This window comes from Theobroma cacao, chromosome 2 (genome assembly GCF_000208745.1).
Source record: "Theobroma cacao cultivar B97-61/B2 chromosome 2, Criollo_cocoa_genome_V2, whole genome shotgun sequence".
NCBI classification, from domain to species: domain Eukaryota; kingdom Viridiplantae; phylum Streptophyta; class Magnoliopsida; order Malvales; family Malvaceae; genus Theobroma; species Theobroma cacao.
Window position 1 is genome coordinate 32,380,947 of NC_030851.1, and position 26,075 is coordinate 32,407,021.

Consider the following 26,075-nt stretch of genomic DNA (forward strand, 5'->3'; position numbering starts at 1 on the left):
AAAACTTTTTTTCTTGTTTTTCTTATTTTTTCTCTTTATTATTTTCAAAAAATTTTCTGTTTTAATTTTATTTTTTCTTCACTTGAGTAAAAAAAAAAAAGGGTGATTCCCATGAGAGAAGATAGATTCATGTGAGGGTGCTTTTGTTAATATGTTTTTGGTGGGTTGTTAATTTTCTTTTTTTGTTTGTTTGTAAATTTTATTTAATTTAGGGTTAGGATGCTTTTATTAATTTTTTTTAATTCATGTGGAAACGTTAACATTATGTCTTGTCAATGTTGTGCCATGTCAACATTTGTGCCACATCAATACATAGTCAATACCACGTCAGCATATTTAACAGTTAAATTGAAGTAGCGTTTAGTATGAGGGAAGTGAAAGCATATTCCCTGTAGTGTGCCAAATTAAATTACATTACAGTATTTATTTTACAACAAACCATTACAATGTAAAATTGCACTGCAATAACATTATAGCCAATGAATATAATGTGATTGCAGCTCAAAATCAATGCAATGAAATTGCATTGCACTCTTTAATATTATTAAAGATATTTTTACCTTTCAACTTTATTACGTTATTAAAAACAGTTTATGATCTTATAATTTATTTTTTTATATAGATTTTGAGAATATCTTTTTATTATTCTCAATAGTCATGGTGACTATCAATAAAATTTATATTATTTTTTAAAAGAAAAAAATTAAAATAAAATATATAATATAGAAAATTATATTAAGAGATGAAAATAAAATATATAAGATTATAATAAAAAATAAAAATAAAATATATGATATTAAAAATATATTTAAAAAATAATATTATATAAAAATTAACAAAAAAATACAAGTTTATAAAACTTGCATTTTAATAAATAGAGATAATTATGAAAATTGACATTATATTCCCAGCAAAGTACTTATAAATCAAACGTTGTAATATTTTTTTTATATTTTAATAATTATTTTATTTATATACCAAACACTGTAATATTATTTTTTTTACAATCACATTACATTGTAAATACTAAACGCCATCTTGATGAAGATAGAGTAATGGACTATAATTAATAAATTTACAAAATATGAAAATTCAATTTACATAAATTATAGTGCAAAAACTAAATTTATAAAAATATTAATTGTATAATTTAACCAAAAAGTATACTCACAAAGATAGAGGACACCTTGTCTACTAAGTCCTACAAAAATGTGGGTTAAAGCTTAGGGATGAGGCAATGTGAGCTATGGTTGGGCCTCAGCATGGAGCTGGCGCATAGGATTCGATAAATAATGAATCATTGTTTCTTTAAGAAAGGCCCGAAGAAGAAGTATTTACGGCGGGGATATCCAGGCTCGCAACGGAATCAAAATTATGGCCAGTGGTGTTCTCAGTTGAAGTATTGGGGTTTTGGAGGTAAAGTAAACAATTTTCAACATGCCTCGTTACAAGGACGATACCCCTGCCGTTCGCGTATATACGGTTTGTGACGAATCGAGGTGCGTCGTGAGTACAAAGAAGATTATCATTTTGATTTACTTTGACGAATTGAAATTTCTTTTGATTGCACGATCAAATCATCAAAAAGCCCTAAAAGTCAAAGAGTTGAAGTAACAGTTATCTTCCCAGGAAGAGAAAATCATCCCCTTTTGATTAATATTTTTTTTCTTTATTTGAAAAAGATATTTGATTGTGAGGAATATTCCCGCGCTTGGATGTGGCGACGAGTTGTTGAAACTGTTTGCCACTTATGGAGACGTTGAAGAGTAAGTAGGTTCTCTCTCTCCTTTTCTTTTTTTCCTTTCCATTTTCAATTTATATTTGTACTTCTATTACAAGTTTGAAACTTTTGATGATGCCAATGACCAATTTTGTTTTGCCTTTCAGATGTAAACCAATGGATGCAGAAGATTGTGAGCAATTCACTGATGTTTATTGGATCAAATTTCGACTCATCAGCAATGCCAGGTCATTAAACTTGATCCTTTTCAAACATTTTCTATCCATATCCATCGCCTTATTTGTGCAGTTAGAAAAGAATGAACCCCTGTTCAAAAGTTATTTTGTGGATAGATAACTACGCAATTGGTGAAAATTGATATATTTTGTGAACCATTTTCCCTATAGGTTTGCAAAGAGAAAATTGGATGAGTTTGTTTTCTTGGGGAACCGGTTGCAGGTCTCATATGCTCCTCAATTTGAGAGCCTTGATGACACTGAGGATAAGTTAGAAGGCAGAAGAAAGGAAGTCCTTGCAAGATTGAATAGTAAGCTTTCGTTCTACTCTAGAAAGCCAACTTTTTAATTTATCTAACTTTGCCATATACTGGGAAATAATTTTCTATGTTTCAAATAGAACTGCTGCTGGTTGTGATAATATATGCTCAAGCATATTATTTTGTTATATTGTGATATCAGCTCCAAGATCTAAAGGGCATCCAGTTCATCACCTGTTCCCCGCCGGTGAGGCTCCATCGCTTGCTGGTTCATCTCAGCAGATTCCCAAGCAGATAAATTCAGGGCTGAGGTGAGACACTGTTCAAATTCATGCTGCTATCTTCATCATTGTTGGCCTTTTGCATTCTTTATCTATATAAACTATGGTTTTCCCTCTCTATAGGGATGTTGGAGATTCAGAGTACAAGTCTCACGCTAATATTGCTCCAATAACAAGAGTATCATCTGACAAGGTGTGGACTACTCTCCTATAATATCATTCCTGATTCTGCTGCTTCAACTTGTTCACTGTTCGAAATTAGATTATAAACTGAAGTGAATTCTTAGGTACCAAGGGCCATTAGCCCTTTTTTCTTTCTTTCTTGTTCTTTATTAGAATTTGGCAAGTGAAAATTTTACTGGCAGTGGTACATGGTAACTTGTAGTTGGTTAAGACTTGAGATGAAGTAAAGTCCTAAGGCTAAGCCAGCAAGTATATTGTGTAGCTTAACTGGCTTTCAGTTGCTAAACCCAATTTGGATTATGTTAGGTCCAGTTGGCTGGATTAGGACAGAGTACATGTCATTCTTGAGTATGTACACTGTCTTTTATTGTGCATCTGGCAGAGTGCTTATTGACCTGCGTAAAGAAGACAACCTAGATAACGTTACTGAAAAAAAGATTATGTCTTTTTGTCTTTGGTGTAATTTTAAACATAGATATTTGTTCTGGCCACTGTTGCATGCTCTCACTTTCACCCTTGCTTGCTTCACTTTTGCTTTAGTCTTCAATTGCAGGCCTTTCCTTTCTCTTCAGTAGCCTGTTTTTCCCACCCTGGTTGCTTAATTGAAGGATGAGATTCTATTCACAGTGTTCGCCCGCCCCTCCCCCCCCCCCTCCAAATTGCCCTCCACACAATGTCCTGAAGTGAACTATCCAACAGTTGCAGACACTCTTGCTTTAAAATTTTGTGGTTGGAGGCATTCTGAATGCTAGCTGTAGAATGCCCTTTATCCTTAGAGTCTAACTGTTCATTTGCTGGACAGTAAGGCCTGATGTCTGTTTCAATTCTGGGGGGATTTTATGCTTCTTTTTCACTCTACTCATCTGTTAATAAATTAATAGTATTTTGTTACAACCATTTGGCAATTTGCAATTTAAATTGAGCACAAACTCTACACTTGCTCAGAGTTTTTACCTTCTGTTAAATCTTTTGATTTGTCAGATTTTTCTGACTTTTTTTGGGTCACTCGAGAATGGACAGCACATAAAAGATTCAATACTCTGTAAATGTTGTTGGGCTTTTATTTTCCTACAGAAGTTTGCCCAATTTGCCCATTGCTGATATTCATCTTTCCTCTTGAAATTGCTTTCAGGATTACTTCCCCTCACAGTCAATGAATCAGACAGTTAAAATGGTCAGGGACAAACTCAATAAGGTGATAAATCTCTACTGCATGATTGCCTTTTGAGAAGTAAGTTATGTTAAATTTTTATAGTAGTAACTTTCTTCTTCGTTTTCTCCCCAATTACTTTAGATTCAATCAAGCACTGAGCATTTACAAGCTGAACCTGCATCCAAGAAAACAAGAGTGGACAATAGAAGAAGAATCTGATGAGGTTTCTAGGATCAAGTAGGGGGCTGGATATGAAAAGTGTGATAGTTTCATCTTGCCACAGCAAATATTTTTTTCTCCTGATGTCTTATCCATGATATATATATATATATATATTGTAAATCTTGGTACAACATAAACATCTTTTGATTTATTTGAAATTTTGTAGTTGATAATTTGAAATGAATCACTCTGGCATTCAAGAATTACTAGTATACAGTACAACTTAAATTGGTTTCTGACAATCTTGGCCTCAGCCAAAGCAGACAAAGGAGGAAATGGAGTAAAGTTTCACTCTGTCTGAATGCAGTTAGGGTATGGTGTCCCTAGTTTACTGGGAATGCGCAGTGTACAAGAAAGGCAGAAAAAGGAGGAAAGCAACAAGTGGAGCATAGCTGGAAAGGAAAGGAAAGGAAAGGAAGTAGTCGACGATGTTTTTGGTTTTGGATTGAGGTTTGTCGACAGTGTCAGTTACTCATTGATGAGAGCTTTGATCTTCTCCAAGTTTTGTTGCACTTTGTGACCTGCCTGAACCAACAAGCTTGTGCATCATGCGGGAGAGGAAACAATAGGGTATATTTTATCGAAATGTTAACAGCAAAATAGACAACAAGGATAAAGACAAAGGCAACACTCCCAGCGAATGACGAACTTTATTTCCAGAAATGTTTTTTTCCCTTTCGGTTTATTTAGTGTTGTTTGTTGTTTTTCTTTTCACCACTTTGTCTTTCCATACATGTCAGAACATCAAGAGCAAAACTGCAGACTTGGCCAATGACAGTCCTGACTCATTGTTACGCACTAATCACGCAGCCAAGAGCATCATCGCTACAAACTGACAATTGCACCGTCTGCCTGCCTTTTCTTCTTGCAAGAAAACACTAGTTCAAATGGAAAAAGGACAATGGTCCCCAGGGAGATACTCTAATTAGAAAATTGAAAGACACGGAGTCACGGACTACACTATCATTCTTGAACGAGTCTTCACCTTCCCATGGTAGACTCGGAACCCTTGACCTTGGCGTATGGTTTAACCATCCAATTTAACGTCACTTTTTCTTAGCTAACGCTAGAAACACTTTTGACAAACGTTAAGACGTGGGGAACACCTTTCCCTAGCACCATGCGTATCACAGCCACACACGCAAAATGACAAAAGATAGAGAGGGAGAACAATCGACGCTTTGCAAACTCCATTTTAAGATATCTGTTTACTTTCATACATTGTCTGATGGAGAAAGAAATTGCCGGCATGTCTCACGGAAGAAAAAGTATAAACTTTTCATCTTTGAGTAATTTGCTTCACAGTTTAGGATAAATACACTTGGACACCAGCGGTTTTCATTACCTGGCATACAGGACAAACATTGATAAATACATCACAGTCTTTACATAAGCACAGGTGCCTACACGGCATCAACAAAATGGACACCTCCTTTGCCTTGCATGCTCTGCAAATCATCTGTTCTTTCGCGCCATGGTGATTCCTGGAAAAGGATTTTGCAGCACCAACTGGAATGCTGAGAAAGTTGTTTGGATCGACATAAGAGGCAGCATCATCAACTTCACTGTCTCCAAAACCTTCCTTCCCTTGTTCAGCACCCTGCGAGATTGCCTGCTGAAGGTTGCTCTTCAAGACATTAACAACCGACTCATTGTATTTTGCTCTGTAGTGCCAATTCTGGGCTTCTGTAGCCACCTGCTTTATCCTCTCAACCAGTTCCCTATTCTTGCGATTCGTAGTCTCTAGTTCTATGTCTTTCTCCCTAAGCTTCTTGCTGACACCTTTCTCGATAGCAGCAAGAAAAGAAGCCATGTGTCTTTGCTTCATGTCTCTTATTCCCTTTGTCAAGTGCTCTTCCTGATTACGAAAATGAAATGAATCAAAAGTTCCAAAGAAGAGCGTTATAGCACCATCACATTTAACTAAATATCCAATTAGATAGCATTGTTACTAACTTCGAGTGTCATAATGTAAACAATACAGGCAGAGATATTAATAACATTGAATTGAGTAAATATCCTAGGTATATTAACCCTAGAATGACAAACAACCATGAGCATTTGAATATTGACTATGAATTACAGTGCCACTATCCTGATGGAAGTTCAGAGTCTAGAACGGAGGATAACTCCAATACAGAAGATTCATCTGGATTATTGTAAACAAAAATGTATTAAGTGTTTTGTTGCAGCCAAAATAAAATGCGTCAGCATAAATACAAGTTATTAAGAACTGCTATGCCGTAGTAAAAAACTTGGGAATTAAGATCTCCATATCAGTCAATCTAAACAAGGTAAAAATTAAAGAAGAAGAGAAACCTATAGTTCAAACTTTTCTGAAAAAGAAGAGCATCTGATTGTATTTAAACTGTTTGAATTCTGTAATTAAAAAACCTCTGATATTGAAGAAAAGACCACAAGGTGACAGATTTTATTTTTCTTGGTGGGCAACAGTACCTGAATTTTGATATATTGATCAAATTCCTCTTTCTGACGATCAAGTTCGCTTCTAACATTGTCACCAAGTGACAAGATCATTGATGGCCCTTGTGTCATGCTTCCACTTGCAGAAGTCACAGATGAGTTCCGTTCATCATCATCATATGATAGCCGTAACCCAGTTGACACAGCATTAGGATTTGGATTGCTAGCTGAGCGGTCAGCTTCCTCTTGACAAACATTATAATTCAACGAAATTTGTAGCTTTTGCTGCCTTTGAATATCTTCTGTTTCCCTGCCTCTTTTACTGGGCCGAATCATGGAAGTGAGATGGTCATTTCCAACAAAATTTACAGGATCAATGGTACACCCAGCTGGCACTGAAAGTTTAACAAAATATTAATCAGTCACCATTCAAAATAAAAGAAACAGAGAATATATTTGTGTCATTCTGCATGACAAGCTAGTACTTGAAAGGGAAAAAAAGCAGAATCTAATTTCTAAAATAAATCAAAGAAAGACCATACAACTTCCAAATAACTGCAGTTGATTTGATGCATTAGTCTGATACTGAAAACGATTCTCATCCAGGAAACTGGGAAGCACAGGATTACTGTTGTTGCCTCCTAACATTTTCCTATATTAAAACCAAAACTACTATAAATTATATAGCTCTCCGAAGAGTGTCCACTGAGAATCTGCCTGCACAAGAAATGAAATATAGTTAAATCTAAATTATCAAGCTATCAATAGTGAAAAACTGTTTAAGAATGCCTGCATAACAGTCAGATCCGATGAAATATTCAATCAAAGGTGCTTCTCATTCATACTATGACGTGTATGATCATTAACCTCAGGTCAGCCAAACGAGTTCAATCTTGGTAATTCAAACACATTTGACAGCTCAAGAACCAAAAGATGTGACACTCTACCAAGTCATGTACCTATCTCAGTTTTTCGACATGTGTTCCTGATACATTGTCTTGCCACCATCCAACAGGAATAAAGTCAAAGGCCACCTAAGTTGTTACTGTTACACAAATAATAACAAATCTCAACAATTTCCCTTTTAAATTGTTTTCCAATGTCGGTAAAAGCATAGCCACCATTTTAACAAGCAGGTATAAGATGGAGCTACAAGGGATGAAAGACAAACTTTTTGTTAAAGGAAATTATATGCTGAAAGTTTGTAAAACAAGATAGGTTTAATGAGAATCTTAATGGCAAAACTGTATCGAACTCATGCGCATATTAAAAAGGACATAACAACCTCAAGGTGTTATTTCAAGTATTTCACTACCACAACAACGATGGTTACAATAGAATATTTCCAGTCATATTCTTTGTAGCAGCTTCAAGTAAATTTTAAAAATAAGGAAATAAGGCACGATGACTCCCAAGGATAAAAGTTCACCATCGACACTTTTGACATCACCATAATGCAATGTCAGTATTGTACTCTACATTTATGAGACATATGATCCAATATAAACTTTTAGACAACGACAATGCGCTACTAATACATCGCTACTAACCTGTATATTCAGGAAACAAACAAACATATAATTGTCTTGCTCCATTAGGTTCACAATAAATGCTATTGCTAATTTTTATATCCTATTAGAAACGAACGAGACCACGTGGTTAATTATCCAAAAGTCCATGCACATGAACATACATGAACCCCATTGATACCAACACGTAGGAAGTCTAGGATTTCAAATGCAAACACAAATACGTGCAAGAAGCAGCTTTCTCTAAGCAGCTGTGACCTGTGAAAATACTTAGAAACTCCATCAGAAATAACAGGATGCAATAAAGAGGATAAGGAAAAAACAAGTAGACCAAGGAATTGCTCCATTGACTGACAAAACCTTCATAATTAAGTGCCCAAAGTAGATTCTACAGTGTAAAGGGTAAACAGAAGATCGTGCCGATAACTTAATGATGGTTTCACAAATAACATTGGAGAAAGAAATAGGGCTGATAATAGATTTTACTTCCTAAAAAAAGACTGATACCTTCACAAAACTCAGATTCCAATTTTTTTTCTTTTTGGGTTTCTTTGGTTACAAAGAAATAGCATGATATATAAAGATAGACAAGAGAAGGATAAACCTGGACAAGAAGGAAGACATAGGATAAATTTTGGGGAAGATCAAAACAGAAAACATGACATATCAATCCAGTTTAGACCTTCTTTAAAGGGTAATAATCTTATACAAACTATAAGATTAGGATCTCTTTTACGATTCCGATGAATCTCCCAACGTAACAAAACGATAAAAGAAAAACATGACCTACTAAAGGCAAAAAATAAAAGAAGGCATGAAAAATCTAACAATCAGAAACAAATTTACCTGCGATATGCAAGCTCCTTTGATTCAGTTCCAACAACAGTAACTCTCCAGATCCTACAATCCCAAACCAATCTTCAATCACCCAGAAAAAAAAAAAAAAGAAAAGTAAAAGCAGGAACAGATAAAGCATAGACAAAGGAGAAAACAAAACAAAACAAAATACGGAGTCATAAAAAGAGAGAGAGAGAGAGAGAAACGTACCTCAAAATGTAACGTTTCTGGCGAAGAAATCAAAGAGATGAACGGATCATTTAGGATCTGAAAGTATTGACCTCAAAAACGCGAAAGATACATAGATGGAAAGAAAGAAACAAAAGGAAGGAAACGGACAGATAGAGGAAGTGAAGGGAGATAAATAAAAAAGGGAAGGGGAAGAGGCAGAGTGGGGGGAAGTTGGGAGCAGAATTATTGAAATAATCCGTGGTACAAACTAAGCGCCTGTCTTTCTTACTACTCAGCGGTTACGCTAACTGATTTCCGTTCCTTCATTTTCCCCCTTTTTCCCTTTTCATTTTTTTCCTTCAAAATTCAGTACTACCATTTGACAACAGTAATATTTTTTAAGTATTTTAAAAACTTTTAATAATTTTTTAATTAAATTTATATATTTCTATTTTAAATCAAATAAATTTTTATAATTAATAAATAACTAATTATTATCAATTAAAATATCTCTTATTATTTTATATTAAGTAACATTGACGTATCATAATGCATAATGTGACAGAAAAACGTGATATTACAATGTTTTTTATGTTCAATATTAATATCACATGAATATAAATATTTTAAATTATAATAATTAATTAATTATAAATTATAAAAAGTATTTAATTTAAAATAAAAAATTTTAAATAATTCAAAAAAAATCTCAAATATTATATTTTTAAAAAAAAATAAATGTAACCATTTATTTATTTTTTTTGGATTTAATGTAATCATTTATTTTTATTTTTTAGGTTATGTATATGCACATAATGTATGGGGTTATCCACGAAAATAATGAGCAGCATTAATAAAGGAGCGGATGACTTGATTGGGGTTGTTTCCGTTGGATCAGCGCATGAGTAGCTTGAATAAAAAATTAGGCTTCCTTGGTGTAAAGAAATGGGTTAAGCTTGGTGTGAATTTTTGGTTTAAACTTGAAGAAGAGTTGTTAACCTATCTATATAATAACCCTTTAATTAGTTTGGTTTCTACCCTCTCTTCTTTTCTTCTAGAAATACCTAAATTTAAGTCTCGTTAAAAAAATACAGATTTTTCTTTGAAGCATTGCCTTGATATGGATCGGAGTTTGGAGGTCCGTTCTAATCCATTTTCCCTCACTAGATCATCAAACCATATATAGAGTTTGAGGGCATGGGCAAATACCAAATCAACCAATAACATACTTGTCACGTTTCCCAATACGGAACTTGTTCCATAAGTGACATGCCAATTCAATTCAAGCTGAGATTCAGATCTTAAACTCGTTCATGCATCAAATTTTTCTACCTAAAATTAATCGTTTTATTAATAGATTTAGGCTTATAAATCAAGATTTGTTAGAAGGATATTGCTATCATCTTATTCCAAATAAACAATATAAAAAAATGTATATGAAACAATCTATGCCATATATAGTCACGCTTAAGTCCATAATGGTATCGAATATTTTGTCAAATACTCAAATCCCATTCACATTTAGCTACAAAGAATTAAAAGATTATAAAAAGCATGCGTCGAATAATAAAATAAATAATGATATTGGTGACCGAAAATACACGATGATCAGTGGACACGTCTCCTAATTCACCAGATAATATCTCCACTCACCAACCTTCTAAGCAAACTGGAATGAAATGCATTGATGGGAGACAAAACCTTTTGACATCCGTCCCCTATCTATATTGTAATTTATTATTATTTTTTTCTTAGTTTACAAAATAAATAATTTTCTAATTTACAAATTTAAGAGGAACAAGTAATTTGTGATAACGTTTTGTATTTGGAATTTATGATCACAAATGGTCGTACAAAAAATTTTGCTCCCTTTCTTTATTTAGCTTTATACAGATATTTTAATGGGGAATGATGAAGAGATGTCACGGTGGTCGCTACGAGGCCCATCAACAAGAATTTAATATGAAAGCGGGAAATGGGAAAGCGGGAGTTGGCTGCCCTGACCTGACTCACTGCTCCTTCCTTTGCGGGTCCCAGGGAACGGACTTTGTTTGTTGGCGGGTAATTTTGGCGGGTGAGCAAACGACGAGGCCCTCCCCCTTTCCACCTTTCACGGGATTAGACGAACCAATGGTCACCCCTCTTTTTTTATGGGGCAAAAACTAATAGTATTTCTTAATCCACTCGTCACTCGCTCGTGGCCAATACGTAAACGTTTATTCCATCCATCAACCCATAATAAAACTACCACTATTTCAATGGACCAAATCATGTTGACTCACCTAAATAATCCACGTTTTTAGATGATTCAAGAGATTTAAAGTTTTTTGGTTTTTGGCATCAAACTTTGGGTTTCTTCCTATATAGTTTGCATAACATTGAATTTAGAAGTAATAGGTTCCATTGCTAAAAATAAATAAATAAATAAAAGAATTAAGATTAAATTTTAAATAAAAATCCACTGCCAAACTAATCTTTAATCAATCGGTCACTGGGTTGGAATTGGAATGAATGTATGCGATCAATTAAGATGAATTAAGGATGCATTAATGGCGTCGTGGTCTCGTGCATTTGACGCAGCCTAGAGAAAAACAATAAAATAAAATTAAAAAAAAAAACATAAAGAGTGAATGAAATGAACCCAGTACTCCACGTCTGACTGGCGGGCTACGTAATTAACACGCTCAAGCTGGATGGTGATCTACGAGACCCATAGCAGAAAACCACACGTTTGAAAGTTGATTTCCTATTTTAGCACTGTATTAACTAATCAAAGGAATGATTCTATTGCAAAATGTGCGGCCAAACAAAATCAATCAAGGTCGCTCGCTAATCCCTTAGCTAAAAGTCATCATATTCGTCAGTCGTCCCTTCAACTTTGCCCAATCCTTTACATTCTCATCAAATCGACAAAAAACACACGAAAAAGAAAAAGAAAGGAACCGCTCATATGAAACTTTTAACGAGACTACGACTCCTTGGCTGCTTTCTCAATTGCCGTCACGTGTCGATTTTGGCAGAAGTTGCGTTGAATTTTCTTCAACTTTTGTGAAGAGTCATCACCTCTGTATTCGGTACAAGTTGTACTATTTCAGTTGGCAAGAATTTTAATTTGCTGGGGCACAGAGACCAATTGTTCATGTTTTTGGGGGTCTGTTTTTTCCCCGCTACCTAGAAATATAGGCTTTGATAGCTAGAGTCACGGTGCAGCACCCATTGTATGTAGTACTAGTGTTATTCAATGTTTATAGAAAGGGGCTCTATGACAAATTGGACAGAGCCTAAACAAGTAACAACTAATTAAACAAAATGTAAAGAATTCTACCCAGTTTCGTATGTAATGGAGACTATATAAAGTTACTACTGAAAGCAAACACATGCTTTAAAACCAATGAGATACAAGAAACATAAAAAGGTTGTTCATTCCAAAATGCCTTCAACAGATTAATTCCTTTATAAAACTCACCAAGGTCCAAATCTATAGATAGTGACACTACAGAGAGTGAAGAATCGTGGCACTAGGCTTCGAGAAGCGCAAAGCACGGTGGTGATGTGGTTTCGCTGTCAACAACACGAAACCGTCTATTCTAAATACTCAGTAACATGCACATGATTCTCCAAAAAAATCTTTAAATTATTAAAAGAATTTTAAATAATTGTTATTTTTTTATTATAGTACTGATTTATATATCTTATCGTACTTATTTTTAACTTAAATTTTAGCCAAGTTTGGGAGTTTAGGAAAAGGTTTCAGCAGGTCTGTTATTTCTATTAAAAAAAAAGAAAAGAAAAAAGAAAGGTGTCAGCGGGTTAAAACGACGTCGTTTATAAGACAAAGTTAATGGCTGAAACGACTCCGCCTTCAAACAACCTAAAATCCCGGTCAGAACATTCTAGGGCAGTAGAAAAAGCTGGGAGAGTGAAGAGGCGGGAACTAGGGAAAAGCCAAGAACAAGAACTAAAGAGGATGATTATTCCAGTTCGCTGCTTCACATGTGGGAAGGTCTTTTACTCACTTGCCCTTCTTTCTCCTTTGTAATTATCTCTAAAAACACCGTAAAAGAACAATACATACTCTATTTTGTCCTTAGATTTTGATTTTGTTCGATTTAATGTAGGCAGGTAATAATTTTAGGGTTTTGGTGACTGTGTTGGTTTAACTTGCAAATTTGGTATGGGTATTTGTAGGTTATTGGTAATAAATGGGACACTTACCTTGATCTTCTCCAGGCCGACTACACAGAAGGGTTAGTGACAACCTCTCTCTCTCTCGCTTATTTAATCGTTAATCATCTTCTTAGTGATTGTTTTTCGGCTTTATTCTTGTTGTTTATTTAATAGGTTTTAAGTGATTGCATTGTTGCTATAAATTATCCGTTGTGCCAATTGCATTGTTGCTATAACTATAAGTGAATGCATATGATTGGAGCTTGGGATGATTTCTTTGATTTTCGACTTGAGAGAGTTGGAAATCTGAGTTGATGTGATCAAAAAGCCTTTTATCAATAAAATGGAATTCTAAATGCGCCTGCATCAATTTGGTTGCATAACTATCATCTAAATTCTAGACTTTCACTGTTTGGGTTTTTTTTTTTTTCCTTTTGTCCTTTTTGTTGGGACTGAACTGGATGTGTTAGTGATTTGTGTTGATCAAGAAACACCAAAAAATGAAAAAGGTTGTGAAGCAGGGGTGTGGTCACTGGTCATAAAAAAAAAAGAGTTGGTAGAATTATTCGTTGGGAAATAAAGATTGTAGGAAAACTCGAGCAAGGATGTGATAAGGAACCAGATAAATTAGGTTGGAAGTACAGAGAAAGCTGCTTGATTGGTTGAGAAAGGGTTAAAGTTCTGCAGGTGGAGGTTGGGGAGTTCTGTTGCTAAAGAAAGAACTGCTTTAGCTAAATGCAAATCAGATCCTAGTTGCTGTTTTTTTGTTGATTTTTGTTGCTAATTATTTTCAACCTTTTGAAATCTGATGTTACTCATGCCACAATCATGTGGTCAAGTTATTTATGCTTATTAACTTATTTGAACTAATGTCATTTGCTAAATTGAACATCAGTGCATGGTAAGAGCTCATTATTGCAATTTTAAGGTCTAAATGTAAACATTGAAACTTCGAGAGTTATTATAAGTGTTATCCTCCCAAAGTGAAGGGACTGCTGTTGGAGGTTTCCTGCTTAAGAAATATGTTTTGCATGCTTTTCTGTTCCTCCCAAATGCAAAATTGTCAGTGTTGTCTAATGTGACTAGATTGATGAAAATATGTAAGTTCCTGCACCCATGTGGAATGAGGAAATGTACTAATCCAAGCACCCAAGCATGTACATGAAAATATTATGTTGAGTTGATGTAACAATCAAATTTATGCATTATTGCTCATCTATGAATCATGGTAGTCAGCCTAGCTTCAACACTCAAATTGGTATTACTAGCATTAGTATGTAGAGAATAAGTTGTGATTTGTTTGGCATGCAGAGATGCTCTTGATGCTTTGGGCTTGGTTCGTTATTGTTGTCGGCGAATGCTTATGACTCATGTTGACCTCATTGAGAAGCTTCTGAATTACAATAGTAATCTCTCTCTGTCTCATTTCCCCTACCCACCAATCTGTTTTGAGTCTCTCTCTCTCTCTCTCTCTCTCTCTCTTCCTCATGTTTATGTGCATTTTAGTGCTACATTTGTTTGGTGTCTCCTTCCACTTACTTCAAATCATTTTTGCAGCTTTGGAGAAGTCAGAGACCAGTTGAGGAAACATGTAGAAGTTAGTCCTGCATGGTCTGTTGCAGTTGTGAGTGCCTCTGCGATTCTCAGTTTTGTGTAATGTGGACCATGGTCAGAAGCCAAAGAATGAAAGACTTCAATGGTAGTCAACTTTTATCTTTTATTTCTATAATGGATCATTTTTATAGTTGAACCTACCTGGTAATTTTAAATATTAAATGATTGGAACATTGTGGCTGTTGTTCAGAAATGTGCTGTTTCCTTGAATAATTGTTTAGTCGAAGGATATGATTGATGGATGTGATTAGAATTTGAGGCGTGACATGTATTAATTTCCTCATCAAGATCCAACTGAAATTAGTGGATCAATTAGACATTGCGTAACTTGAGCACTTAATTTTAGGAGGGGCTAGATGAAATTGCATGTGTCATCCAGTTTTGATGGTAGATTGAGATCATTTTATGTTTGAATGTCACCTTGCTTTGGATCCCTGTAGGCCTGGGGCACAACTTTGATTTGTGAGTTACACTTGTACAGATATGTGCCTAAGAAGTGAAGTCCAGGATGAAAAGGTATGATGGTTTAATGTAATTTTAAGTAACGACATGTATATTTGAGAGACAAAAGGGTGGTGGCTCGTACATGATCGCTTCTGTCTTTGCGGGTACTTAATCTTGAGTGTTTCTCTTCTCGTGTGCTCTATACGCTTTTATTTTAAGCTTTTCCTTTGATAATAACCAAGTACTATGGTAAACTGCAGCGGTCTAACTCCCCAATTAAACTGGGGAGCCGAATAAGCAAGGACTCGGAGCTGAACGTCATCCAAATTTCGAAGCCATTTAAATCAATAATGAGTAATTAAGATATGGGTTGGAACTTGCAAGCACAGCAACCACTGTCGTTTGGAACCAAACCATTTAATAACGCTTCCGCTTGTCAGTTTGACCACCGCATACTCCGCGTTCAAAAATTTAGGGGCTGTCGCTATTTATAGCCAAGCATTGGGCTAATAATCAACTCATTTCTGCTACTCAGCTTGCAGCACTTGTTCATACCCATAACCAAAAAGAGATCTCTTAAAATTGGTAATGAATTTTGTCTCATCATATGTGCATTTGGCTTATCTTAAAAATTGTTTTAATTATAATTATTAATTGCATTTGTACATGTAAATTTGTGTATATATATATATATATATATATAACTATAGATGTTCTTCCTTACAAAGAGAAAATGGTACTAGGATTGCTAGATGATACATTCTCCTTTATTCTCCTAAAATTTGATTGAAAGACACTTATTATTCTTTAAAAAAGTCTTGGATAAAAGAAAAAAAAAGAAAAAGAGATAAATAAATAATTAATAAAAGTTACATAGGTATGTCTTTTTATTTAAAGTTAAATTAATAATTAACATTATTATCCTTTCAGGGAAATGAGTGTATTTTTTATCAAACTTTTAAGAGAGTAAAAAGAGTATTTTTCAAACTAAAGAATAGGAGTCTGTTTGACTTGATTTTTTTTTAGTTTAAAAGATATTATGAAACTCTTATAAAAATAATAATTTTTAAAATTAAACTAAATCTGTTTAGTAAATTTACTTTTATAAGTTTTTTTTTATAAATAAGTCATTTGATAAAATAATTTATATAAGTTTTAATTTTGATTAAAATTACCATAAAGGTTATTTAATAAATAATTTTTTATTAATCACAAATTCTTTTGTTTATAATGAAAAAAAGTTAATTTTATTTTTTTATTTATAAAAGAATTAAAAGTATTTTTATATAACATAAAATTTATAATTAATAATAAATCATATAAAAATAAAAATAAATAATATTGAAATTATTTTTAATAGATGAGGATATTTTCGAAACAAAAAGAAAAATTTTCCTAAAAAAGAGGTGTGTTTTTTAAAAAAGAAGAAAGAAAGCTCCTCCCTGAAGCTTTTTCTAAATCTCTTTTTTTTTTCAAAATTTTATTTTTTTTTAAAAAAAAGCTGTTTATTTTTTTAAGAACATTTTCAAATTCTTGTTTAGACTGACATTTGCTTTTAAAAAATTGGTAAGTTGAAAAAAAAATCAGACCAAATAAGCACTTAATATATTATATACCAATATCAATTCTCTGGAGGCTTTTATATTTTTCCCTTTATTTTATTAAAAAGGAAAACTCTGTAATTGTTAAGTTAGTTCATAGCTGGATAGGGAGGTGAGTAGAAGGGTAAAGTTTTATTTACAGGTGATACAAGGTACAAGAGTGCAGAAAAGTGGAAACAGACCCGAAGAGTCCTCAAGGCTCAAAGGCTGTCAGGCTGAGGGGAGTGGGAATAAATGACAAGGCCTCCAATCCGATATATTTTGATGAGGGCAGGCCTAAATAGGCCACTACATCTTCCATTTTGTATTTTTTCAAAGGCAAAAAACAATTAAAATGGTCCTTTCCCTTCCTTAGGTCATTTAATTGTTGGCAATATCTATTTTCTTTAATTCTTGGGATACATGTGAATCATTTACATGTTTCTGCTCAATTGTGACCTCTTCCGAATACAATTTTGTTACGGTTTTTAAACTTCTTAGCATAATTTTGAATGTGATTATGCCAGGATTAATGTATCAAATTTCATCAAAAATTTATAATTAAACATGTTTAAGTGAGAATAATATCAAGATAGATAACCTCTTGGTATTGTAATTTTTTTGCAATTCATGAGAGAATAATGGGGTTGATGGTCCAACTTCTCTTGCACCCTTAAATTTTCATTTTATTGAAATAGCTAGTATTTAAAAATTGCACATCTCATTCAAGCTGAGCTGAATTGTGGACCAGAGAACGAGAGAGAGTTTCACAGACCTTGGACCTCTCTCTGTTACACATTGAAACACGCTTCCAGTTTCAGACCTAGACTATCATACAAAATTCCTGAGCTCAGAGTCCAAAAAATTGATTGAACTGCCTCCACTTTATAGTGCCGAGCTGCCAGCCTCTCATCTTTCCTCTGCATTAACATGAGGGAAAGGACCCTGGAGTCACCAAATTAACCCCATAACGTGGCTCCTCTTTTGAACACAAAGCAACCCCCTCGATCGTAGGGTCATAATTCATTCATCAAAGGATCTGACGGAACCCACCGTGGCAATCCCTTGACTTAAATCAGGAGCCTTTCAGCATTCATTATGGGGACCCATAATAGAAAATGCAGCGATCGGTCATGGTGATGAGCTGATGGTTTCAAACGCTTGGCCACGGTTGTTGTCATCATCAGAAACACATTTTCGATATCAAAACAAGTAATGTCTTTAATCTTTCTTATCTCCCGAAGATGAGGTGAATCTATCGTTTGGATTTCTTGTGATCTTTTGGCCCTTCACTTAGATATCTGTGGATAACAGTCTCTCTCCCTCCAAGTTTGGTTGTTCTATTTTACTAATACTATATATATCCTTCCCAATTCGTAGCTTTGTCTGCAGTACTTCAATTTTTTGCTTTCCTTTTCCTTTTGGCGATTTTCTATTCTTTATTACTTGCTTCTTTATGTTGTTCTCTTCGTTTTGGCCATTTCTGTTCGAGGGAAATAATGTACTGTCACAACTACAACCACCACCATGTTCTCCCTTGCCTTCATTGCCACCCACATAGCTACATTCGGATGGTAAGTGAAAATCCTCCCAACAGTCTAGCTATACTCATATATGATAATAATACAACCTTTAGTTTGCAATACATCCAAGTCAAGTTGAAGAAATTTACAGAATTGAAAACTAATGTTAATTTTGCTTTTGGTTTTGCATGGGAAATTTACTGAGTCAGATTCAGCATCTGATTGAGAGATGTTTGCTTCTTCACATGAACCGACAACAATGCGTCAAGGCATTAGCAAAGTATGCCAGCATTCGGCCGTGCATTACCGTTACAGGTGAGTAGGTGACAACCGCGCAACATATATAACAGTACTGCAAGTTTGGGAATTTAACGTTTAACTAAGGAAAGTAGAAATGCCAATGTCTCTTTGCAGTGTGGAGGGAGCTACAGAAAGAGAATAGGGACTTTTTTCAAGCATATTTTCATGCCCTATCTCCCAGGCCTTTCATGGGTAAGAGTTAAAGAGTACCCTATACCCTAAATATTCCGTACCATATTCCATGTAGATGCAAGAAAACAACAAGAATAGTACATAAGTTCGTTGATCTTCAAATAACTCGGGTTTCCATTTATATATACAGATATATCTGTTACTGACTGCCCATTGGTAATTACAAGTTTGCCTTTTTTTCATATTTCAGGTAGGTAGGTATATCCAAAGGAAACCGAGATTTGAAAGGAAAAAGCAGTAGTGGAGGTGAATGATAGAATTAGGGAAAAGAATTGGAGCTCATGCATCCGGATCCCATTAGGGTTTTCCAAATGAAAGGGCCTTTATGAGTTTTGGAAACTCAATAAAACTTTGTATATGGTCTAAAGATATTAGCCCTTGTGTGCTTCCTTAATTAATCATCCAGTTGAAGCTCATCTAAAATGTATAATTAAGCAATTTGTCCAAGTTAATCACTAACAAAATTAAGCAAATTAATTCATGTGAACCCTTTATCATTAAGCTCATTCTTAGTTAAGAAAAGAAAGCAAGATATCAGTTGACGTTATTAGTAATATTTCAGAAGAACAATCTAAAAACCCATGCAGAAGTAGTAGTAAACTACGAATCTGTCTAAAAATTACTCAAGTTGTTGTTTTAAGTCAGTCAGTGAGTGCTCTGACCTCATTCCCCGGCAAATAAAAAAAAGAAGGGCAAATGGTTTAAAACCTAGCGATGGCCTAACCATAAATTAGGAGTTAAAGGAGAAGCAGACTAGTAGAAATCTATATCAAGGGCGTCTTCTCTCAAACGGTGTCTTGGCCCATATGGAACTCCTTGCGGCTTTTCTTTCACGGAAAGCATTGCCTTGTATGTGAACCTGAAAATTTGTCACAACAGAAAGTCATGCTCCCATTTCTGTGGCAAAAGTTACCGCAAACACAGTGGAGCTAAAGAAGTCTTAACAGTATGTTGAAGTGCCCCCAAAAGGTTAACTAATAAATTTTCGACATGTAGTAGTTGAACTGCTAGAAAGTGACTAGCCTTCAATCTCAAGAAATTTGATGGGAGTGAAAAAGTAGGTAATCATGTTAACTCATCTAATAGCCTAATCTAAAACTTCTGGATCACCAATCAGTCTATAAAGTCTCACTTCTCTTCTCTTCATGTACTGATCAGCTCGATCGAGGCTTATTTATGTGCTCTCACTACCGTTAGTCGAGGCCAATATCTCCTTAGCAATATTGGGGAGCCTTTGAGTAATGAACCGTTTATACTACTGCATTGCTTACTTATTTTTTCCATCGAAACGAGAAACATGAAGTACCTATGGATGCAGCATGGAAGCAGGATAAGCATGGAAAGGCTGCAGAGGCCACATGCAAGAGTGCATTCATGCATGTATACAAGTAACAAGTTCGTATACACATCCACAATATTTACTAAACGCAGTGTAATTAATGCAAGTATCTTGTTCCCATTCTACCATATGGGAACTCACATTTGAGCCCCTGAGATATTTCAGAATGGATGGTTGAATCAGACAATTTGAGAAAAGGTTGTTGTCTGGCCAAAAAAAAAAAAGGTAAAGGTGGATGTCAATGATCATGATGAAATTTAAGTATCCAGTATAGTTAGTGCACAGACAAATATAATTCACCATGAAACCATCATATAAGTCTTATAATAACAATTGTACTATAGTGATCTGCTCATGGTAGTTCAATTTCAAATAAATTTGTAGTACTAAATATCTATTGAAATTGATAAATCTTTACGTTCTACCGTAGTTTGATGCTGTATGTGCTTGGAAGTATAGTGGCTTGTGTTTAATAAACGATCAGAAATGTTTAGTAGGAACACATAGGCATCAGAAAAACCTAACCTGGGTAGCATCAGAGTTCCATAACGCCTCTCCTTCATCCAGGCCACAGCTCTCTCCGTCTCCTTTGGTGTCCATGGGAGGAAAGTGGGCCCACTGAAACATTAAGACAAGTTCAGGAATCAGATAACATCCCCAAAAACATATATATATATATATATAGTAGATCAAAAACATGTCCGAAGAAAGATGGTGTGTCTTGTTGATCCCTTTTGGTTCTATAAAAAACTTACATTTTTTGCTGCAGTGCTGAAGGCTTCTTTGTGTGGAATGTTGGGATTTTGAGCTTTTAGTCTCCTGATCTCTTCTCTGCCACCAAAAATAAGTCTATATATGATAATTTCCTTATTAAGTCAAACAAATGTTTGTTTGTATACATAGAGATGCATTGCTTATTACTTGATGAAGCGGTTGTAAGCTGATGGAGCTCTTTGCCTCTTCTCCGGAGCTGTAAAATTTGACTAAACCAGTATTAGAATGATAACTACTCCGTTACGTGCTACTCCAGTACTACTGCAACTATTAACCAAATTTAGAAAAACGCACGCTTGTTGACTGTGGGATTCACTCGAACTATGTCTTCTTCTTCATTGTCAGAAGAGGTCATCAATGATGGGCTTCGCCTGTGTGCGGCGGTCTTCCTTGGGGCAGCCACTTCTTCGCAAACTGCTCCTTCTTTTGGCTGCTTGCATAGAGAGCATAGAATGTTAATGGAATTCATAACCATCTAAGAATGATTTTCTTTGGTGATAAACCAGTAATATGACCTCAAGAGCATAGCTATAAATTAATGAATCATCAAAGATACACCTCACCGACGTACAAGGTAAAGTGTTCATATGTCGATTACTATAGTACTACTATTTACTACCATTATTCCCGCTACAATACTTAGCAAGATAAGTTTTTTTTTACTTAGCAAAATAAGTTTATAAGGGTGTAAAGACAAAAAAGTCTCGAATTGGAATTTGATTAAGTAAAGTGTGTGTGTATATACATATAGCTGCTTGAGCTAGATTGGGGAACCTAGTTGCCAAAAAACCAGCAAAGCATATTTAAAGGAATAATGACTTGGCAAAGAGAAACTAGCTACTTATACCTCATCATCATGGTCATGACCAAGGGAAGCTAGGAGCTGGAGTGGGACAAACGAGGCTTTCATCATATTGACCGACAGAAGGCTTGAGCAGTGCCCACATCTCACTGTCACCACCATGGACAAGCTGCTGCATGGGACACTTACCTGCATTTTTCAAAGAAGAATTAATTCTATGATACATTGAGGGGAAAAAATGCATACAATGGGTTACCAGTAAAATGGTAGTGCAGAAACCACATTCCACATAGCAAATCTGCTCAGGGAGATCAAAGAGATGATTCAGTGTTGACATTTTTTTGTTGGTTTCTCTGTTTCTGAGAGTTTGTGTGTGGGAAAGTGAGGGAGAGAGAGCAGCAGGTTTTGGGTGATTACAATGAGGATGATGTGGATTTCTGATCCAAGAAGGTGAGATTTATAGATTGTAAAAGACACTAACTACAATGATTACCTTTCTTTCTTTGATATCTTATACTTAATTCCTTAAACACTGTGCTTTCATTTTTGTTTATAACCAGAAAATGAGTTTCTTTCATTCATGGAACAATTAATGATATATCAAGCATATATGGCAGATCCTTGTTGCCAATACGGCAATATTATTACTACTTTCATTATGAAACTATTTTTTTCAAACCCTATTGCCTATAAGTCTCTCCCTTCTTAAAAATTACTACTACTTAAAAGAAAAAAGGAAAGGAAAAAATTGAAGAAAATTAACTTTCTTGTCAATTCATTTTCTGACAAATGTAGTCCTAGCTAGCTTGTCAACATTGTAATTCACAGTGTTTTAATTAATGTGCTAAAAACTAATGGCAAACTTCAACTTTTGTGGTTTTGATGCTTGCCAAAGGTTCAAAGTTGTATAGGCCAGTTATGTAAAAGAGACAGTGCCTATTGGTTTCATGTGTTGTTTTCTGTATTCTTTTCTCTTCTGTCTCTCTAAGCCCCCATTTCTTCCCCTAGAAAGTGAAAGCGCAGAGAGTTTTGCCATTATGGGGTGGGGGGAAGTTTCTAGAAGGGTGTATGGAGAAGGAAAAGAAGCATCTCAGGATTTGTCTTTCCTCAAAGAGGGTAAGTTTGATTGACAATGAGCAATGCCTCGCTTCCAACTTTCACTGCTGCCTTTCTTCATGTTACTTGGGCGCCCTTTATTTCGCTGGTAGCATCGTTAATGCTAACATTTACCTACCCATTGTCCATTTCCATTTCACCTCTCCTTTCCTTGCTTTCACTTCGCTCTGTAGTTGACTGTCTCGCCCATGTGCTCGCACGTGATGTCCCCACGACCATAGATTAAAAATGGTAATGTCAGGACAGCCTATTTTGATGGCTTCATCTTAAATCATGGAGACAGACAGGGACATCAAGAAACAGCTCAATGAACTAATGTCTAATTTATTAGGATGTGAAAATTTTAGAAATATGTAAACTCACATTGACTTCATTGAGGGACCAATTCTTAACAAATTTATGATGGGTAGAAATTACTAGTGATGGGTTGGTAGGAATCAACAAGCATCAATGAATTTATTGTCGGATACACGTGTTCTTTTTCTCATTCACCTGGCGAGGGAAGTGATAGGTTTTAGTCCATTTGTTTTTGCCTTACCATTAGAAGCTTGATTAGCCATGTGTGGTGCAATTTTTGCCTTCGCAAGGTGACGAATACAAACATCATTACACGTTTTGCGCTGAACGTATAATCGCTAGAAAAGTTTCTTTGAAAACATATGTCCAGAGGCCGTACGACTGAGCGCAAGTTGAAGAAACGTTTCACTGCCATTTCGTTTTTCTTTTCATCCCAAGTGAATAGCTCTGCAAACCCACGTACCATCTTTCCCATGCTCTCCGTCTCGAGAGGGATGATGATGTCAACATTTTAGAGCATTTGAATACAAAATAGATTTAACAAACATTTACCATCGTCGCTGGGTGAGATGCCAACAAAAACAGCATCAGAAGAGATGATGAAGCCCAAAACTTCATCACGACGCTTACATGTGGTACAACATGTTCTACCTGCAATCGTGCAATTCCGTATTGATACGAGGGCTGACCTTAGCCTTAGGACAGGCATCACTCGCCATGGCATTTTCCTCAGCATGCTAAGTAACGATGAAAACACCAGGCCCGGATAAACGTAGTGGGTATAACTAGCTAATTTGCTGGCTGTAAAGTAGGCAACGCAACTCTCATGTGCAAATAATTATAAAAACACCAACATGTTAATACACCTGTGTCAGGAACCCTTTTTTTCAAGTTTATTTAGGAAATGTGGAAATGAGGATTTGAATCCGGTTGTTGTGCAGGATCCGTAACACCAACACTGAACCAAGTGCTCCGCTGCAACAGAGACATGAAACTTATAAATTGTCAATAAAAGGAAAAATCTGGATCCAGATTACAACCGGCATTGGCAACTCGATGAGTCCAGCTTCACAAAAGGGTATGGTAGCATACTGGCACCAAATATTTTTGTAAGTGACCTTCTAGACCTGGGGACATTGTGTAACTATCACACAGCCAACTCTTACAAAACATCCTGCTATTCGACTAGTTTTGCACAATATAGTAAAACATTTGCTTTTTTAGACCCAGACGTTCCTTCAAACCCCACAGCAACATGATCTACAGAACATTGCCCACAAGCAGTCCCACAAACATGATGATACACAGATACATGGAACCAAACATTAAATCAAAGACCTATGTCAGATTAAAGAAACCAGGCATTATGATCAGGCTATGATTAAAGAAAACCTATGGAAGGAAACAAACCTTCATATTCTACCAAACAAGCTTCATATAATAACATGGATGGGAAGGTAATAAGATCCCAAAAACTAAATCCGAATACATTTTACTACACTTCCTATAACTGTACAAGCAAAGGTCTTACAGTCATCATTTAAAATGAAATACAGCGAATGACAGCAGGTCCTAGACTATCAAATAAGCAACAATTACATTTCACTTGCTTCAAAAGTAACAAACTTCAGCTCATAGCAAATCCTAAGCGCGAATGTGTATGAATGGCAAACTCATTTCTGAAAGCAGCTATGGCATTTTTTTTGTTCAATCAACAAAGAAAAATGCAGTAACAGGTTACTTAATTTATCTGCTCCAATTCACTATCCCAAAAATTCGATTTAATCATAAAACATCATCATCATCATCATCTGAACTGGTTTCTATGTTATATCAAACATAAACCAAATTTTTAAGATTTAACCAAAGAAATCATTACAATCACCATTCCAAACACACAAAGAATTGGAAGCATAATCAAAGAAACAACATGAAGAAACCACATAAACCACTTTAACTTAAAATCGACATATATCAAATATCTAATTAACCAACCAAAATTTCAAAATCCAACAATTACCATCTATTCCAAAAGTACTAAATTCAACAAATAAGTGCCATTAAACTAAAACCAAAACATCAAATATAAAACCTCAAAATAATACCATTAAAACCCAGACAAAAAAGCTAATCACCACCAGCTTTCTGGTAAACATAGGTCAAGCCACACTTCCCACAGTAATGCCTATCGAAATGATTGGCCATGAAAGTGCCGGCACCACACTCAGCATTAGGGCACTCTTTCCTCAACCTCTGGACTTTTCCAGAATCATCCACCTTGTAAAACTGAAGCACAGCGAGCTTCACCTTCTTCTTCTTGTGCTTGATCTTCTTGGGCTTGGTGTAAGTCTTCTTCTTTCTCTTCTTGGCGCCACCGCGGAGGCGGAGGACCAGATGGAGGGTGGACTCCTTCTGAATGTTATAGTCGGCTAGGGTACGGCCGTCTTCAAGCTGCTTGCCGGCGAAGATGAGACGTTGTTGGTCCGGAGGGATGCCTTCCTTGTCTTGGATCTTGGCCTTGACGTTGTCGATGGTGTCGGAGGATTCGACCTCCAAGGTTATGGTCTTACCCGTTAGGGTTTTCACGAAGATCTGCATGGTTGCGGGTTTTGGGTGGCGCGGCGAGGGCCAGAGGGATTGGGAAGTGAAGTCAGAAATAATGGGCGATTTTATAGGGGATTTATAATTAGGGTTGGGTTTTGGCAAGTGGCAGTGTGGTGCGGGTTCATGAGTAGTGATGCTCTTGCGGGTATGGGATCCGTTGGATGGAGTTTTGATGGAACTCATCTGGAGAAATTGTGTAGGTAAAAAAAAAAAACGCAATACATCTCTAAAGTACACTTTAATTTTTTATTTAAATTGCGTTGATTTTTTTATTAACATTAGTTCATAATTATTTTATAAATATAAA

The 26,075-nt window shown here is 35.4% G+C and overlaps 6 protein-coding genes across 21 annotated transcripts; 3 read left to right on the forward strand and 3 right to left on the reverse strand.

Annotated features, from left to right (window-relative positions):
* Positions 1,263–4,832, forward strand: LOC18609494 (RNA-binding protein 48). Of its 2 annotated transcripts, none has more exons than XM_018115999.1 (8): positions 1,263–1,499; positions 1,683–1,770; positions 1,888–1,968; positions 2,128–2,267; positions 2,419–2,527; positions 2,621–2,690; positions 3,813–3,875; positions 3,975–4,832. In XM_018115999.1, exons 2-8 carry the CDS (start codon positions 1,751–1,753, stop codon positions 4,050–4,052), a joined length of 561 nt encoding a protein of 186 aa, XP_017971488.1. In that variant the 5' UTR covers positions 1,263–1,499; positions 1,683–1,750; the 3' UTR covers positions 4,053–4,832. The 2 variants fall into 2 exon arrangements, with proteins under 2 accessions (XP_017971488.1, XP_007044689.2); XM_007044627.2 differs by having other exon boundaries at positions 1,265–1,499; positions 1,683–1,766.
* On the reverse strand, positions 5,236–9,258 carry LOC18609496 (BOI-related E3 ubiquitin-protein ligase 1). Of its 5 annotated transcripts, none has more exons than XM_007044629.2 (6): positions 9,056–9,258; positions 8,855–8,908; positions 7,439–7,524; positions 7,022–7,196; positions 6,513–6,874; positions 5,236–5,913 (listed from the first exon to the last, which is right to left on the reverse strand). In XM_007044629.2, the coding sequence occupies exons 4-6, from the start codon at positions 7,125–7,127 to the stop codon at positions 5,362–5,364; spliced, it is 1,020 nt and encodes a 339-aa protein (XP_007044691.1). In that variant the 5' UTR covers positions 7,128–7,196; positions 7,439–7,524; positions 8,855–8,908; positions 9,056–9,258; the 3' UTR covers positions 5,236–5,361. The 5 variants fall into 5 exon arrangements, with proteins under 5 accessions (XP_007044691.1, XP_017971487.1, XP_017971485.1 ...); XM_018115998.1 differs by having other exon boundaries at positions 8,855–8,926; XM_018115996.1 differs by lacking the exon at positions 7,439–7,524 and having other exon boundaries at positions 7,022–7,192.
* Positions 12,843–15,873, forward strand: LOC18609497 (DNA-directed RNA polymerases I, II, and III subunit RPABC5). 8 transcript variants are annotated; one of them, XR_001926313.1, is made up of 6 exons: positions 12,843–13,019; positions 13,205–13,263; positions 14,495–14,589; positions 14,741–14,882; positions 15,279–15,313; positions 15,502–15,873. XR_001926313.1 is itself a non-coding variant. In XM_018114531.1 (4 exons), exons 1-3 carry the CDS (start codon positions 12,858–12,860, stop codon positions 14,838–14,840), a joined length of 321 nt encoding a protein of 106 aa, XP_017970020.1. In that variant the 5' UTR covers positions 12,843–12,857; the 3' UTR covers positions 14,841–14,882; positions 15,502–15,873. The 8 variants fall into 8 exon arrangements, 5 of the variants coding, with proteins under 5 accessions (XP_017970020.1, XP_017970019.1, XP_017970018.1 ...); XR_001926314.1 differs by lacking the exon at positions 15,279–15,313; XR_001926312.1 differs by lacking the exon at positions 15,502–15,873 and having other exon boundaries at positions 15,279–15,382.
* On the forward strand, positions 17,716–19,313 carry LOC18609498. 3 transcript variants are annotated; one of them, XR_001926326.1, is made up of 4 exons: positions 17,716–18,395; positions 18,554–18,659; positions 18,737–18,836; positions 19,031–19,313. XR_001926326.1 is itself a non-coding variant. In XM_018114588.1 (4 exons), exons 1-4 carry the CDS (start codon positions 18,321–18,323, stop codon positions 19,032–19,034), a joined length of 267 nt encoding a protein of 88 aa, XP_017970077.1. In that variant the 5' UTR covers positions 17,725–18,320; the 3' UTR covers positions 19,035–19,252. The 3 variants fall into 3 exon arrangements, 2 of the variants coding, with proteins under 2 accessions (XP_017970077.1, XP_017970076.1); XM_018114588.1 differs by having other exon boundaries at positions 17,725–18,395; positions 18,759–18,836; positions 19,027–19,252; XM_018114587.1 differs by having other exon boundaries at positions 17,732–18,395; positions 18,759–18,836.
* On the reverse strand, positions 19,409–22,216 carry LOC18609499 (axial regulator YABBY 4). Of its 2 annotated transcripts, none has more exons than XM_018114586.1 (7): positions 22,008–22,216; positions 21,797–21,940; positions 21,244–21,379; positions 21,097–21,145; positions 20,931–21,006; positions 20,701–20,793; positions 19,409–20,381 (listed from the first exon to the last, which is right to left on the reverse strand). In XM_018114586.1, exons 1-7 carry the CDS (start codon positions 22,086–22,088, stop codon positions 20,355–20,357), a joined length of 606 nt encoding a protein of 201 aa, XP_017970075.1. In that variant the 5' UTR covers positions 22,089–22,216; the 3' UTR covers positions 19,409–20,354. The 2 variants fall into 2 exon arrangements, with proteins under 2 accessions (XP_017970075.1, XP_017970074.1); XM_018114585.1 differs by having other exon boundaries at positions 19,409–19,695; positions 22,008–22,212.
* On the reverse strand, positions 25,096–25,822 carry LOC18609501 (ubiquitin-40S ribosomal protein S27a). Its single transcript, XM_018114468.1, has one exon. The coding sequence runs from the start codon at positions 25,760–25,762 to the stop codon at positions 25,292–25,294; it is 471 nt and encodes a 156-aa protein (XP_017969957.1). The 5' UTR covers positions 25,763–25,822; the 3' UTR covers positions 25,096–25,291.

Excerpts from the sequence above, each read along its gene's own strand:
- LOC18609494 (XM_007044627.2), top strand. The coding sequence starts at position 1,438 with ATGCCTCGTTACAAGGACGATACCCCTGCCGTTCGCGTATATACGGTT. Across the intron at positions 1,767-1,887 it reads ACTTATGGAGACGTTGAAGA|ATGTAAACCAATGGATGCAG; the intron begins GTAAGTAGGTTC and ends TTTGCCTTTCAG. Across the intron at positions 3,876-3,974 it reads TCAGGGACAAACTCAATAAG|ATTCAATCAAGCACTGAGCA; the intron begins GTGATAAATCTC and ends CAATTACTTTAG.
- LOC18609496 (XM_018115996.1), bottom strand. The coding sequence starts at position 7,127 with ATGTTAGGAGGCAACAACAGTAATCCTGTGCTTCCCAGTTTCCTGGAT. Across the intron at positions 6,875-7,021 it reads ACTGCAGTTATTTGGAAGTT|TGCCAGCTGGGTGTACCATT; the intron begins GTATGGTCTTTC and ends TTAAACTTTCAG. Across the intron at positions 5,914-6,512 it reads ATCAATATATCAAAATTCAG|GAAGAGCACTTGACAAAGGG; the intron begins GTACTGTTGCCC and ends TTTCGTAATCAG.
- LOC18609497 (XM_018114527.1), top strand. The coding sequence starts at position 12,858 with ATGGCTGAAACGACTCCGCCTTCAAACAACCTAAAATCCCGGTCAGAA. Across the intron at positions 13,020-13,204 it reads GCTGCTTCACATGTGGGAAG|GTTATTGGTAATAAATGGGA; the intron begins GTCTTTTACTCA and ends GGGTATTTGTAG. Across the intron at positions 14,590-14,740 it reads GAAGCTTCTGAATTACAATA|CTTTGGAGAAGTCAGAGACC; the intron begins GTAATCTCTCTC and ends TCATTTTTGCAG.
- LOC18609498 (XM_018114587.1), top strand. The coding sequence starts at position 18,321 with ATGTACTGTCACAACTACAACCACCACCATGTTCTCCCTTGCCTTCAT. Across the intron at positions 18,660-18,758 it reads GCCGTGCATTACCGTTACAG|TGTGGAGGGAGCTACAGAAA; the intron begins GTGAGTAGGTGA and ends GTCTCTTTGCAG. Across the intron at positions 18,837-19,030 it reads ATCTCCCAGGCCTTTCATGG|GTAGGTATATCCAAAGGAAA; the intron begins GTAAGAGTTAAA and ends TATTTCAGGTAG.
- LOC18609499 (XM_018114585.1), bottom strand. The coding sequence starts at position 22,088 with ATGTCAACACTGAATCATCTCTTTGATCTCCCTGAGCAGATTTGCTAT. Across the intron at positions 20,794-20,930 it reads TCAGCACTGCAGCAAAAAAT|TGGGCCCACTTTCCTCCCAT; the intron begins GTAAGTTTTTTA and ends TTAATGTTTCAG. Across the intron at positions 19,696-20,700 it reads GGAACTCTGATGCTACCCAG|GTTCACATACAAGGCAATGC; the intron begins GTTAGGTTTTTC and ends ACAAATTTTCAG.
- LOC18609501 (XM_018114468.1), bottom strand. The coding sequence starts at position 25,762 with ATGCAGATCTTCGTGAAAACCCTAACGGGTAAGACCATAACCTTGGAG.